The 14,677-nt window shown below is 36.9% G+C and overlaps 1 protein-coding gene across 11 annotated transcripts in view; it reads left to right on the top strand.

Annotated features, from left to right (window-relative positions):
• SON (SON DNA and RNA binding protein) overlaps nt 1–14,171 on the top strand; it is a 34,252-nt gene extending 20,081 nt beyond the window's left edge. For 3 of the 11 annotated variants that reach the window (XM_044442096.1, XM_044442095.1, XM_044442087.1), the window contains 5 exons: nt 273–389; nt 8,663–8,810; nt 12,098–12,166; nt 12,392–12,507; nt 13,247–14,171. In XM_044442096.1, the coding sequence (XP_044298031.1) occupies nt 273–389; nt 8,663–8,810; nt 12,098–12,166; nt 12,392–12,507; nt 13,247–13,405 (609 nt within the window). In that variant the 3' untranslated portion in view covers nt 13,406–14,171. The other 8 variants (XR_006415898.1, XR_006415899.1, XM_044442089.1 and 5 more) reach the window with 8 other exon arrangements.
• Nucleotides 14,172–14,677: the final 506 nt, after the last annotated feature.

The raw sequence follows: 14,677 nt of genomic DNA, 5'->3' as shown, positions 1-14,677 counted from the left end.
CTAGAGTAGTAACACAATCCTAATGAAGTTATGCTCTGGTATAAATTTGTTGATGCTTTAGAAAGGCATGCTTCTAGGTACCTGAAGGTTTTGGGGAAATGAATGAATAACATTAATAGTAGAAGTAGTGGTAGCCAGTGAAGACTTTCTCAGAATGTTTAACTTATTTCAAAATGAAAATTACACAGTATGTGGTGCTGCCACAAAGAAAATTATTTATATTTAGTTACTTAATAACTTACTAATTCATTATATTATGCTTATGATTGCAGATTGATGCCTGGGCTGAGCTGAATTCTATACCGGGCCATTTTACAGGAAGTACTGGAGTGCAGGTGTTGTCTTCAGAACAGTTATCCAACAGCGGCCCCCAGGCTTGGGTTAAAAAGGTAGATGATATTCAGACAGATGAGTCCAAATGTCACATGTTAAATTCCTTTGAAATCACTGGAAGAAGTGATAGTGATACACATAGGACATTAATAACTTCTTAAAATACATGTAGAAAGTAAACTGAGTTGATTTATTTTGTGTTCTGTCAAGATGCGTTTGCACTCTTGCTTTGGAATCTGTATCTACTATGCCTAATTAGCTCTGTGTTAATAGTGGTTTTGGTAGGTTAACTGTAGAAACTGGGAGAATGATCAATGATCACTGAAGAGTTGTATTTATTACTCCCGTGGTTACTGTTATCTTGTGCTGAAATTGTCCTGAAATGTGGGTGCAGTTGAATTGGAGAAGTTCTGTCACCTTGTCAGAGTTAAGTAAAATTTCATTACATTTTTTGACAAGGAGTTCAATAAGTGGTTAACAGGACTGTAAAAATCCACTTGCTTGTTTCTATTGAACATGTCTTTGAAATGAGAAGGTGAAAATGGCAGTAGAAGTTATATTGCCATGGTTGTGGTCTGCAGCTTTTTACCCCATTTCATAATGAGGTAGGCAGGGTTGTTAACTTCTGCCTTTTTGAGAGAGAGGGGAGGGGGAAGCAACCTGAATCCTCTCCCTTACCTGATCTAGTAGCACCATTTGGAAGCATTGGACTTGCCTGCTCAGCTCTTAGGGGAGAGAAAGATTTATTCTAGGATTTCCTGTTTTGTGGGATGCTGTGGGTAAGATGTCAGTTTTTCTTCTTAAGCTTGAGGGAAAAGAATGCAGACAGATGAATATGAATAAATCTTTGAAGGGAACCACATTGCATGTGTTAGTGGAATGAGGGCAGAGGACCAGCAGAACATATAGGAGCCTAGTTCAAATTCATCAGCGACTGAGGCAAACATAGAAGACGAAAATAAATAAAGTTTGGATGCTTTGGTAACCGCTGAAATTTACAAGGCAAGTCCTAACCTGTTTTCAGAAATTGGAGTGTACAGGATGACTCTAAGGAGGAAACCCCAAAGGAGCCTTGAGCTTCTATTTCGAGATTGATATGATGCAGTTAGGTTTGAGAATTGACTGAACTGGAGAAATTAGAAGAATCCTAGGTTCTGTGCTTGGCAAGTATATTTTTACAGTCTTGATAAATGATTTTTCATATTTCCCTGTGCAAACTCATTTGTAGGAATTAAGTGTAACTAATTGGTTTTTACATAGCACTAATTTTGAAGTAAGCTGGTTTATAAAGAGTGTTGTAATTCAGTCAATATAAGCACTTAGATGCAGTAACCAAAGAGTTTTATAACTGTTCTGTTGATAAAATCTATTATACACTTTTACACTTTTGTAATTAAAATATATGGGGAATATTGTAAATATATGTAAATATTATTTACTAAACAGGTTTTCTTTGTGGGGAAGCAGTGGTAATGAATGACAGCAACTATTTTAACAAAAGGTTTTGCTGAAGCTTCCATTGTATGTTTGTTTTTCATCACCCATGTGCAGTTCACAAAAAAGCCCATACTTTATATATTTTAATTGGCAGTGTACTCTTCAGGCTCATCCCAAGTATTTTTAATAAAATCTGAGAAGGCTGAGCAAGTGGTTCTTGAATCATGACATCTTAAATAAGACTCCACACATAAGACTGTATTTTTCCCATTGTAGCAAGAAACATGACTGGCACATCTGAGAGGCAGTTAACACTCCATGGTCAGTTAATTGGACCTTTCCAGCTGCTTCACATTGTTGTAGACTGGCCAAGGACTGATCAAGTAACCATTGTTTAGAGAAGCTGGAAGCTTTGACATCTAATATTTAGTGCAGGGTAGCTGTTCGTGCCATCTGACAGCAATACCATTAGGGCATTTTTGACCTCATTCCCTTAAAGACAGAATGGGCTGCCCCTTGACTTCTGTAGGCCATATGTTTTCATCAGTTCTCCTGTAATATAATGATCTTCCGATATTTGTAATGCTGTCATCCTAGAAGTCACAGGTGTGTCAGGTGGTGTGTAGGCAACAGTGGTTTTCTAAGTTATGCCTAATTTTTAACCCTATAGTCACCAGTACATTTGAGTTGTTGAGCATTGTGGGGCCTAGATTATGAGGTATAGGGCTGCCGAGAGTAGGTAGAGTTCTGTCGGAATTTTTTCATAATGGTAGTTTGCTGAATATAAGTATTGGTGGTGAGGTTCTATTCTGTGTATTCCCTAAGTTTATATAATGGGATTTGTACTTCTTGAGATACCAAAGAACTGTTGTATAGACAGGTACCCTCCTGGGATCTGTGGAGTTTGACTGCTGTGCTTTTACTGTCTTTCCAACAGTTGTCTCTGTAAGTTTCCATGCATTCAGAATGCTTCTGAATCTCTGAGATGGGTTTAATAGATCCTAGAGTGGGCTCTCTTCTGGTAATGCTTATAGGGTTTCCAACAGGCAAATCAGAGAAAGCTTTGAAAACTATTTCTTTTAAATTTTCTTGAATATATATTATCAAGGTCTTCATCTTTCTTGCTTTCATCTGGAAATTTCAAATTGTACTGCTTGGAGAAGTATGCCCCTTTCCTATTCAAAACTTTAGATGAGTGCGAAAAGTAAGAAAGTTGTCAAATGTAGGAGTAGAGCAAGTGTTTCTGTTTTTTATAGGTTAGAATTCCTGGATGAAAAGGTTTTTCTTGAGCACTTTTGGATTTAGTTGACTTAGTGCACAATTCAATGCATGTTCAGACAGAAAAGGGTTCTTCAGCTCCCAGCATCTGCTAACAAAGTCTGGCTGGGGTATCTTGGAGTTGTAGGATTTTAAACTGTTTAAAACATGCATCAGACTGAACGGTTAACCTAAGCTAGTAAGCATTCTTCCTTGGGAATAAGTCCTATTGAACTCAGTGGAAAATGCTTCCAAGTTAAAATGGATATGATTAGATTGTTAATTTCCTTTAAAGTGAAACCATAAGAATCATACTATTTCACCATTATCCAATGTAAAAGAATTTTGCTATTTATTTTCTCTGAGCTCAGAAAATTGGGTGCTGTTATAGGTATTATACTACTTTGACTTTTGAATTGATCAGGGAACCCAAAATGGAATTGGTGATTTGTTAAGTGAAATATGACATCTACATTGAAAAGTTCTAATTTTGTTTTAAAAACTATTAATATACTTCTTACTATAGGAAGGATGCCACTTTTAAAAAAAACAAACAGTGGCAATTAGTGTTGGGTTTTGTTTTCATATGTTTGACTAATAGTATTGTATTTTAAATGTTGGGGTATTAAGTTGTTGAACTTAAAAGTTCAGCTTCAGTTAGAAATTATTTCTGTTTTGCATTATCATCAGTGATGTAATCAGTTCACAAATGCAAAAATATTAAACTCTTCATAGAATATGTGCAACACATTTATTCCTTCCTTTTAGGCTTCTTTATTTATTCATTCAAGATAAAGCACCAGGGGCTCATGGCAGTGGGAAAGGGTGTAGTAAAATACGTAGGTCTGGATTTGAAGAACTGCACAACTATGTACTAATGTACGCAGGGAAGGTCTGATTTTGGAAAGGCAGCCCATCTTTAGCTCTGGGAATTACTTTCTTGTATGTGGGTTTAGGATTGCAGTCTCATTTAGATTTTTTTCAGCAGTGCTTCTTACATTCTGTTGACAAAACTGATTTTCCAACATATAATAGGTTTTTGTGTTTGTAAGATTGGCTTTCACATCTATAATTTGTAGATATGCTCGTACAGTGTACCAATGCAAAAAGAGAGAAAGCTATGTGTACTTCAAGATATGAAAAGTTTCTACTCTCCTGTTTGCCAATTGAAATAATTTTTTAAAAAGTTATTTCACATCCTTAGCAAAGGAGAGTTGGCTAAACAGGCTGTCTTTGGAAGGAGGAATAGCTCTTCAATGCATGAGCATGGTCACTACATTGTAAGCTGAGTAGAAGGTGAACAGCTGAGAGCAGTTGTGTGCTTGAGTTCCTTGGATGTTCTGAAAGCTTTGCTTCTCTGAAGCTTTCCCTGTCCCAGCACTGTGTCCCCCTTCAGGACCTAGAGTTCATCTGGAGGGCCTGGCTGCTGATCTTACATGATTGCTCCAATGAACAGGAATGCTGCTGCTGCGTGTGCCCTGATGAAAAACTTAAAAGAGAAAGGGTAGTGTTTCATTTTTGTTGGACTATAATAATGCTGTTCCCTTACTTCAGAAATCAGTGACTGCCAATATTAATGTGTCCTGAGAGCAATGCAAGATCCTCCAACAAAGTAAGCATTTCCTGGAAACAATAAACAAGGGAATTGAGGGAGGGGGAAGGCATTTTCATTTCTCTTTAGGAGCTTTGTAGGGTTTTTAAAGTTTAGCAAAGATCAGAATATTGTTTTGCTAAATTATGGACTTTCTCAAGAGGCTTAAATTGCTAGTTTTCTGATACTTTTGTGGTATCATCTATATTCATGTTACTGGAAACTACCTATTTACCACACCTGCACATTAAAATCAGGTGAGGATACATTATGTTTGTGATTTCATCTGAAGGCTGAATGTTTCCCATCACAGAAATAATCTGCTTTGCGTGGGTTATACTTTTTAATGGCATGACTGTTTCTTCAGTATAATTCTACACACCCATATCCTAAAATGCAGCATCAACTGGGCAAGAACATTCAACATTCCAGCATTTTTTTAGAAGTTAGGTTTCTGCTGTGGTGATTGCAGAAAACAACTTGGAAAATTGGATCCTGCTTTGGAAGCACATTTACCAGAGAGGAGTTGGGTATGGTTTCTAGTGATCAGGAAGTAGGATGCTGAGTAAACAGTTGTAACTGTAAGCGTACAAGAAGTGCTATTTGGGTGTATTGCCCAGCCTCATTTTTCTCCTTCTACCTTTGTTCCTTTGCCAAGGTGCTTGGTGACTTCTGATGCTTCACAGCTTCTAGTATAGTTACAGAGGGAACTCTGGCAGCTTAATGTCACCCTCCCATGTTCACCCACCATCTTACCATGCTTGTGTCCATTTAGAGGAAATCAAAGAGACCAGTAAATTTGTGGCTGGGAAAGAAACTATTTACATAAAGCCACAAGAGCTCTTGTTGGCTGTATATAGCAAACATTGACTTGGCTCAGAAGAGATTCCTCCAAATCACCAGTATAAGTAAAGTTTAATTTCTGAAATAATTACAAACTTTGTAAACACTATCAGTGGCAGACATGGTCTGCTCACTGTAGTCCATTCTGTGTTTTTCTTATAGGTATTCAGCTTTGCACCCAGGATTGGGTATTCTTGGAGTTCCCATTTGTGTGGGCTTTTCTTGTGACATTGAATGAATCTGGTAAATTGTCATTTCTTACCTCTTTGGTTTCTAACTCTTTTTGTGCCGGTTCAGATATCACAGTGGACTTTTTTTGTGTCAGTGTTGATTCTTTTTCCTACCTGGAAGTTCTTGCTACTAGATGTATGTTAGATAGTTAACTTGTCCTGTAAACTGAGCATGGGCTAATTGACCTTCACAAACATATCACAAGGAAGAAATGATTTAGCTTCATCTTCTGACAAGACACCTACAACTTCACTAGACTTGAAAGGAGTTTTGAGGATTCTCAGTTGAAAAAATTACCATAGCAGCAACATAGTGAATATCAGAATAGGAACATATGAATGTCATTGGACAACTAATGAAGTTAAGTGGAAAAGTTTCCCTATTTATAGTGTAGTCTTTCTATTAAAGATTTCTTCATTAGTCTTTGCTGATAAATTACACTCAATTTGCTGGCCTTGCTTATAGCAACTCACTTGAATTGTTTACTTTAGTTAAAACTAATTGCGTTTTAATGTAGCGCTGTATCTCTGCTACATACTAGTAGTATTTTTGTTTGAATTCTTGCTATGCAAGAGAGACTTTCCTAGAGTCACACTGTGATTTACTGTCCAAAAGGAATTATTTGTCATTTGAAGTACTTGTTCAGTTTCGAGACAGTGCTTGCTGAGCTTTGTAAACAAAGGACAAACATTACACTTGCATATGAACTTGTCAATCTTAAATTACTCCTCTGTTGGCAGTTACCATGTATAATTCACCAGCTAGATATATTGAAATGAATTCTTTGTTTCTTACATGCCACTGCTGATAGTGTTCTGAAATAATTTGTGGCGCTATAAAGGTTAGCTGACTGCTCAGTAACAAGTAAATAAAACCAGCTGTGTTCACTATGCTGCATTTGACAAGGAGTTGTGAAATGCAATCCAGCAAAGTGAGGCATGCTTAAGTCTCAAATTACAGTTCCAACATATGTCTGCTCATAATCAGGTTCAGTTGAGTTCACTGGAGCTTATTCGCATGTGAATGGATCAAGGATTGCAGCCTTAAACCCTATTTTCAGTTGGACACATGATTTTCTTTGGATGCCATTATAAAAAATTAGAACTGAGGGTAGTCACTAGATGGAGCTGGTATGTCTAACCTGTCAAGTCAATTAGGAAAAGAGATGCCATGTTAACAGAGATGCTCTTTAGAGCTTAAGCACATTTCAGAACTATTTAAGACTCTGATATCTTTAAGTTTAGCATATATTACTTAATATTAAAAAATACATCCCACATTTCCAGATAAAATGCCCATTCAAGATTTAATGGACTCTCTTGTTTGTAAACCTGAAGAGGCTATTATTCTCTCCCCTAAAACAAAAACTAATTTTGGAAAATTAGTTATAGAAAATTCCTGCAGACTTCAAAAGACCTTGTGGAAGAGTTGGTCTGTGTTGTCTTTGTGAACTGGATACACATTGGTGATGAAACAGACATTGTTGATGAACATTCTATCATTACAAAGCAGGTACAAAAGAGGAGTCGGAGCCCTGGGTGACATTGACTGGGGTTTGTATCATTCTCTGCATGGTTGCCCTTTTCTAATGAGAGGTTCCTGGAAAGGAGAGGGGAGGATGAAAATGGAAGTAAGTAAAAGCCATTCTAGGTGTATCAACTCAAAGCAGTTGGTAACTGGCATCAGCTAACATGTCTCTTGTGTACACAAACTGCATGGCTTGCACCAGTCAATACATCTTGGTGAGAGAGGTAATGTCCGCCTCAGATCAGTCTTTCCTTACATCAAAACACCTTTCCAAAGTAATGTCCAGTTGCATGATATGCAATCATCTGTTTAGTTGTAGCATAGGGGCATATTGATTACTTAAAGGAACTCATCTTACACTTGTTCTATCAACATGACTATTAGGTTTTTTTTTATCAGGAAATGAGGTTTCATATTATCTTGGGTATGTGACATTGTGAAGAAGAGCAAGTCTCTTTGCTTTCACAATCATATTTTCAAGAATTGAAAATGAAAGCAAAACAGGCTGAAAGAAAAGAAATGGCTGATTCTTGTATTTTTGATACAGGAATATTAAGCACTGTGCCTTTTAAAAGACAACATGCAAATTTATTGTGCTAAGGCTAACACTGTATAACTTTAACAAAAGCAGTTTGCCACATTGGGTCATTGGGTGGGGCAGAAAAGAGAGATGATTGTTCACAGAATAGTCTGTGAACTTTCACCCCTCTATATGGAAACTTGTTTCAGGGCCAAATCTGCCTTGTAGCTGCCTTCTTGCCACGGTCAATGCCAGCCCTACTATTCACAACCCTGCGGCCATCGAGGCCTAGGTACGTAAACGTTTAAGGAGTTTTTAAAGTACTGTAAAGCAAAGAGAATGTATTAGAAAATGTGATAATCTTACATCAATAGAATGCCTCTTGTGGTTATTTGGAACAACATTCCTTATGCTACTGTTGAATTGTGCGGCTAACTTCTTATTATGATTATTAAAGACTTGATTGTATTATGCACAGGGATTTTCAGTGGGCAAAGGTATATAGTTTGTGTATAAAGTGGAGAAAATTGTTTTTGTATGCCTAAATAACTTCTGAAATTTCCATTTGTATATACTTGCACTTTATTCAGTAACTAGGTATAAATGACACAAATGTTGCCAGTTAAAAACATTTACTACTACCTCTTTCCACAAGATGATAAAAGATACACTGGAAGTACCGTAGTATATTTTAAATCTGTAAATATAAATATGTAAGCAGTGACTTATTTACATTTTGGGGTTTCAGCCTTTAATTAAAGATAAAAATAAGCATCTAACTCAAAATCTGTTTGAAAGTGGAAAGGATATGCATGTATTGATTTCAGTTGCTTGCGAAATGTTGGAAACAGTAGGGAGTTCTCTATTTTTCTTAAGGGAGTGCTAAATGAAGTGTTTCTCTTTACTTTTTTTTCTTTGGGTAGGATCAATTTCTCAGAGCTGCCCCTGTATCTGGAGGAATGGGAGCCCAATTAATGAGAAAAATGGGATGGAGAGAAGGAGAAGGTTTGGGCAAAAATAAAGAAGGAAATAAGGAGCCTATTCTGGTTGATTTTAAGACAGATCGGAAGGGTGAGTCTTTTTCTTGAGATTGACGGGTCTATGCTACTTTACCGCATGTGGGCATCCCAACTTTGCAAGTCAGGATTGTTGTTCCAGATGGAAATCCTTTGTGAACCAGGAGGATTTTGAAGAATGAGAACTCCTGCATTGAGCAACTTTAACAGTTAGAGCACACAATGCATCAGTCTAATTGATAATGCTGTTGCTGTTGATTACCTGTTCATATTAATTGGGAAATTTTTCAGGCATAGTTGCATGAAGATACCACAAATAATTAGGTTGTTTGTCTGTAATGAACCCATTAGTTTAAAAACTGATGGGTTGCCAAGGATAAGTAAGGGAATGCATGTAGTTCCCCATGTTTCATTCAGCAAGCACAGAATCCTTTTTGTTAAATGCAAATCAGGTCAGTGTGATATGCATGAAACATTTATGTACCTAGGCTGTTAATTTTCTGGTATGGAAGGAGCCATCGTGGACTGCTTTGAGTTTGGAAGACTGTAGAATGCTTTTCTTTTCACAGATTATAAACAGGAACAAATTCCCTTTTCTTAAAGAAGGAGAGCACTACTTGCTTTCTTCTTGACTGAGTAACCTAGAAATCACAGTATCAAAGGAGTTCTTCCAGAGTTTTGATAATGACTCCTTTATATTGCACTCTTTCTAGTGTCTTTCCAGAACAAGTTTTCTGAGCATTTAATGTCTAGATTGATTTGAGCAGGCATGTGCACATTTTATATATAAAGTTGATGTTCACTAATACCACTACTTGTGTTAAGACCAAATACGAAACCTCAAGCCGCACGAGCTTAATGTGGGATGGGAAGGTGAAAAATTACAACCAGTTAGTTGGCAGGTAAAACACAACATTTCTGGGCTCTTTTTACACTGAAGATTGGATCCTGAGTTGCTGTTCGGTGAATGGAACAGATTCCGTCTAACGGAGGCTTCTGGTGATAGAAACTGAGGAGAGGCTACTGTTCAGCAATTCTATATGTAGCTCTTAGGGCCATCTCTGCTGCTTTGGGGGATGCTCTGTTTTGTTTTGGTTTTGAAGGCATAGAGGACTGCAAGTCAGTAAATCTCCCATTCCACTCTGGGAAGTATCCAGCAAGCAGTATTTCCACCTTCATGAGAAGTTAACATCCAAGGCACTGTAGATAACTCCAGTGAAGCAGACATAATTAGGTTGCGCTGTAGCTTCATCAGTGTGAGTTTCTTAGTGTACTGTTGCAGGTATACTCATCTGTTTAACACCAGTTAGTCTGTTAATTTTTTCTGTTTTTTGTATTATGAAATGTTGATAGAAGATGCACATAAATTTCGGTATAAGGATGGGTCTATTAATCCATAAGGTAAAAGTTTGTTCTCTAGCTACCTACATTGTCTTTGGTACGCAGTTACGTAAAAATATAGGGGGAAAACCCCACTTGCTCTAGTGGTGAAGAAATTAAAAACTTGTATATACATGACACAGCTTTCAGATTGCACAGTGTATATTCATTGCTGAATTGGTATAGTTGCCCCATAGCATAAATTTTAAGGCACATATGTTATCTGGATTATTCTTATAAATTCCTTGCATCTTGGATAGCAATCAATTTGGCTAGGCTGGAGCAGTTACTTAAGAGAAAGATGCTATTGAAAATGGGAAAACCCTTACTAAGTTAATGTCTGGGGACTTGGCATTTTGTAATGAGAAATATGTATTGTCATCCTACTCTTGTTTTCTTTCTTGCACATATATCTTTGTCTCTTCCAAAATATTGATTGAGTCTGAAGCAATGCCACCTGGTTGTTTAAAAGCATATATTGAATCATATGTCACAACTGAATATGCAAACTAAAGATCTAAGCATAAGTATTGATAGGTAAAGTATATATCCACTGATTTCAGACATTTTGGAAGTTTTCCTGTCGTTTCATATATTACCCAAGTCCTGAGTTAATTTTTCAAAAACAGTGCTTGAGCAAATATAATAGTTTCCTCCACCAAATGGCTGAATTTATATTAATATGTTAATCCTATATTTTAAACAGAGAATATTTGTTACTGGTTAGAAGAAATATGTAATTGCTAAGGTCTTATTTGGGATGGATGTCATCTGGACATGCCAGTACCCTATGTTATGATTGATTTATTCTTTAACCGGTTTACTACCATGCACACAAAGCAAATGTTTGAGCCTTTCTAATAATTTCATAATGTTAAATGGTATCTCACATTCTTCTTGGTAAAGTTTGATTCAGTGTAAAAATGACAGCTGCAGTAAAAACACAAAATTGCACCTTTTGTGTTTATAAAGGGTTTTTGTGGCTTGAAAGAATATTTTAATCACAGGGTTGAATCCTGAGTTGCTCTTTCAGAAGTGAGAAGAGCTTGTGCTCAAGCAGGAGGTGGAAGAAGGGTCAGTGCACATTTTTACTAAGCCCTCTTCTGCAGTGATCTACCTTACATGCCATCCTGTTCTGAAGAGTATTCTCCAGAATGCATTTTCCCATGAGAAGTGGGAGGTGGGAAAGCCCCATTCCTCTTATGGAAGCTTAAGTTAGTATCCTAGTCTGCAGTAAAGTTACTGAGTTAAAACATGTATGGGTTTCTGCTGATTTCCTAAGGCTTTGCATTTTGTCTGTAAAATACTTCCTTCACGCCTTACTAAATGAAGAGCTAGTAAAGGCGTGACTAAAGTTGGGCGGTAACGCAAGGGTGATAGCATGTTCCTTGAGTTTACTGTAAGAGACTTACTTTTTTTGTCTCAGTGCATAAACCAAAAGACTAATTTAGTTTTCCTGCACATGACAGAAGTGTCTGTATAATTCTTATCCAATAAAATATTCCTATGAAGGCACATCAGTGTACATCCTTATATAGTCCTTGAAGGAACTGAGGCAAATTCATGAAGTTAATGTGGTTGTAGTGGTTAAGAGTGCTGGGCTAGAACGCAGAAGATCTGGATTCTAGTCTTCACACAGTTATGGAGCCAACTGGGTGACTTTGGCCCAGTCACAGACTCTCAGCCTAGCCTTCCTCACAGGGTTAGATGTGGGGATAAGATTGAGAGGAGAAAAATGATGTAAGCTGCCTTGACTTCCTTGAAGAGGATACAGGGCAGGATACAAGCACAAATAATAGTATCAAATAAGTATCTTAGGACAGTGCTGGTATTACATGCTCACTTTTGGTCATTGATTTAAAAGCCTAGGTTCAAATAAAGACGTCTAAGTGGTATCTAATGTGTATATTATAAAAGGAAGTGACAAACAATGAGAGATACTTTTTTCTATGCTTTTTAAAGGCTTGGTTGCAGTGGGAGAAAAGACACAGAAAAGACACAGGCCTTTCAGCACCGTGAAAGATCTTTCAGGTGAGACTTCCAAATTTAACTATATGTTTTATATGCAAAATGTTTCAAGTACATTAGCATCTCCAGTGAAATGATCAGGTGGTATCTTTGAGACTTTGGAGATCTGCTGCTGTGGGCATTAGAGGAATAGCCTGCCTTGGTATTAAGAGTGCCTCCTAGTGTATCAGTTTTTGCTAATTGTGGTATTTCTGGATAATTTCTAAAACAAACTCTGTTGTCATTAAGGGAAACACCCAGTTTCAGCACTGCTAGAGGTCTGTAATAAAAGAAGATGGTCACCCCCTGTATTTGTACTGGTGAACGATAATCGGCCTGAATATCGCAAACATTTTCTCTTTAAGGTAAGCTAGAATTTTCTCATAATACTATCAGTTACATTTAAATTTCTTCCTGGTAGCTTGCCATCACATAATTATAGCATACACTTCAAGGCACACCGGCTTGGATCCTAAATTTTCATTTTACTCAAAGTACTTGCTTTCATAGTTGGTGAACTGTATTCATGGACTTGACTTTTCCTTCTATAAACAGAAGTTCCTTTCAATCAAGGCACAAAAGGTTAGAGTCCAAGCCAATCTTAAAGGCTCCCTGCCTTACATGCACAATGGGATTGGGATTATAACTTTCATGCTCTCTTTCCTCCTCTCCCTATAAGGAGAAGGTAACATTTGAACTAGGCTCCTGATGTAATCAAGTATGTGGTGTAGGAGTATAAACTAGTCCTACACATGCTGTGGGAGCAGGTATCTGGTGGGCAAGCATTAAGAATGCTGTCAGCGTGCAAATGACTGCTGCAAGTCATCTCAGGCATGAGATTGCATTTGAGTGTAGGCTGCCTCTCATGCTATTTCTGTTTCAAAACAGTACAAAATTAAAGGATTAAAACTCCCATTTGGAAGGGAAATGTGATACTCATATTTGTGCGGTTTGCCTGCATTTTGTTCTTGATCAGTATGTATGAATATCTGATCAAGTAAATAGTGGTGTGAGAATATCCAGTTTGCTTCCAGTGCAGAAGGTCTTTATACAAGGAGACACAGTACATAACTTTGACAGCATCTTTTTTTCCTTGTCTAACAGGTGATGGTCAATGGAGTTGAACATAAGCCTAGCTTTGTCAGTCCTAATAAGAAGCATGCCAAGGCCACAGCAGCTACTGTGGCTCTCCAAGCACTGGGACTAGTACCAAAGGAGCTCTTGGCTAATGCCACCAACTTCAGGAGTGCCTCACACAATTAAACTATTGTTTTTTAATTGACATTTCCAATATTTTTATTCTGCACAATGGATATTTTCCTCCTGTGATTTTGTAAATACATTAGCAGCTCATTGTAAAAACTGTACAGATATCTTCAGGCTTTTCTTTTTGTACATGGAAAATGTATTTAAATCATTTAGTTTTTGTATGTATATTATTGATGTTAGTGATGTCATTATTTCTTAAATTACAAAATATCCAAACACATGACTCTAGAAGTATATGTAATTCATTTTAAAACTCAAATTTTATCTTCAATATGAAATGTAAAACTTGTTTTGTACCATGATGCAGTTCCCATAGTTTTGGTAAAGTTTCTGTTGTAATCAGTTGAAGCAGTATAGTGTGTTAAAATCAACAAGAGCTGGCAGCTAATGCCAGACAAGTGTCAGGCTATACTATTTTACCTGCAGAAAGTTTTCTGGATGATGCTATTACTATTTCCCTATTTGAATGCCATTTGCAAGTTAATGCTATTATCCAGTTGGAGTTGCATTTAAATGGAAAGGAAGTATATTCAGCAACAGAACTTAAGAGAATTACAACATAAAATTGTCTGCACGTTTTGGTACAAAAAATGTTCCTGTATTTTCAGTCTAAAACACAATGCCTGATGTTGATTGTATTCATTTGTGGTAAACAAATGTTCAACTATAACTGGATGGGGATGTAGAATGATGCTAACATTGTATTTAGCTTGGTTAATAAAGCAGCACAAGCTCACTCTTGCTTGACTAGTTAACAACACATTGAGATGTATGGTCTGATTATCTGCAGGAAGATGTTTTAGTTGGGCTGTTTAGTATAACTTTAAGAAGTTGGCAGCAACCTATGAAAAATGGGAACAGCTATGATGTCAGATAGGACTGAATTAAGTTCACAGGAAAATGTTTGTTTAGATGTTAAGTTTTGACAGAAGTTGATATTTAAGTATTGAATAAGTTCTTACTAGTTTGTGCTCATTAATATAGCAGGAAATTTTCTTGATTAAAATACATTCAGCATTGGATTCTTGATGTTTCCACTATTTAGCCTGTAAGAGTTGTAGCTTGCCAACTATTAAAACTGTAGGGCTGATGTAGGGCACTACGAAGGGTGTAATCCAATGTATCTTTAGATAGAAAAGAGTCACAGTTGAGCATGGGGAATGCTTGGCAATGCACAAACTTTCTGTCTAAATGTACATACAGTTGCACACTCATTGACTTTCCTATCTTCTTGTATGATATCAGAGCTAAATTGTATTTAGACAA

This window comes from Varanus komodoensis, unplaced genomic scaffold (genome assembly GCF_004798865.1).
Source record: "Varanus komodoensis strain SLA01 unplaced genomic scaffold, ASM479886v1 scaffold4, whole genome shotgun sequence".
Lineage (NCBI taxonomy): Eukaryota > Metazoa > Chordata > Lepidosauria > Squamata > Varanidae > Varanus > Varanus komodoensis.
Note: the sequence above shows the minus strand (reverse complement) of the source record. Positions and strands in the feature narration are given on the sequence as shown.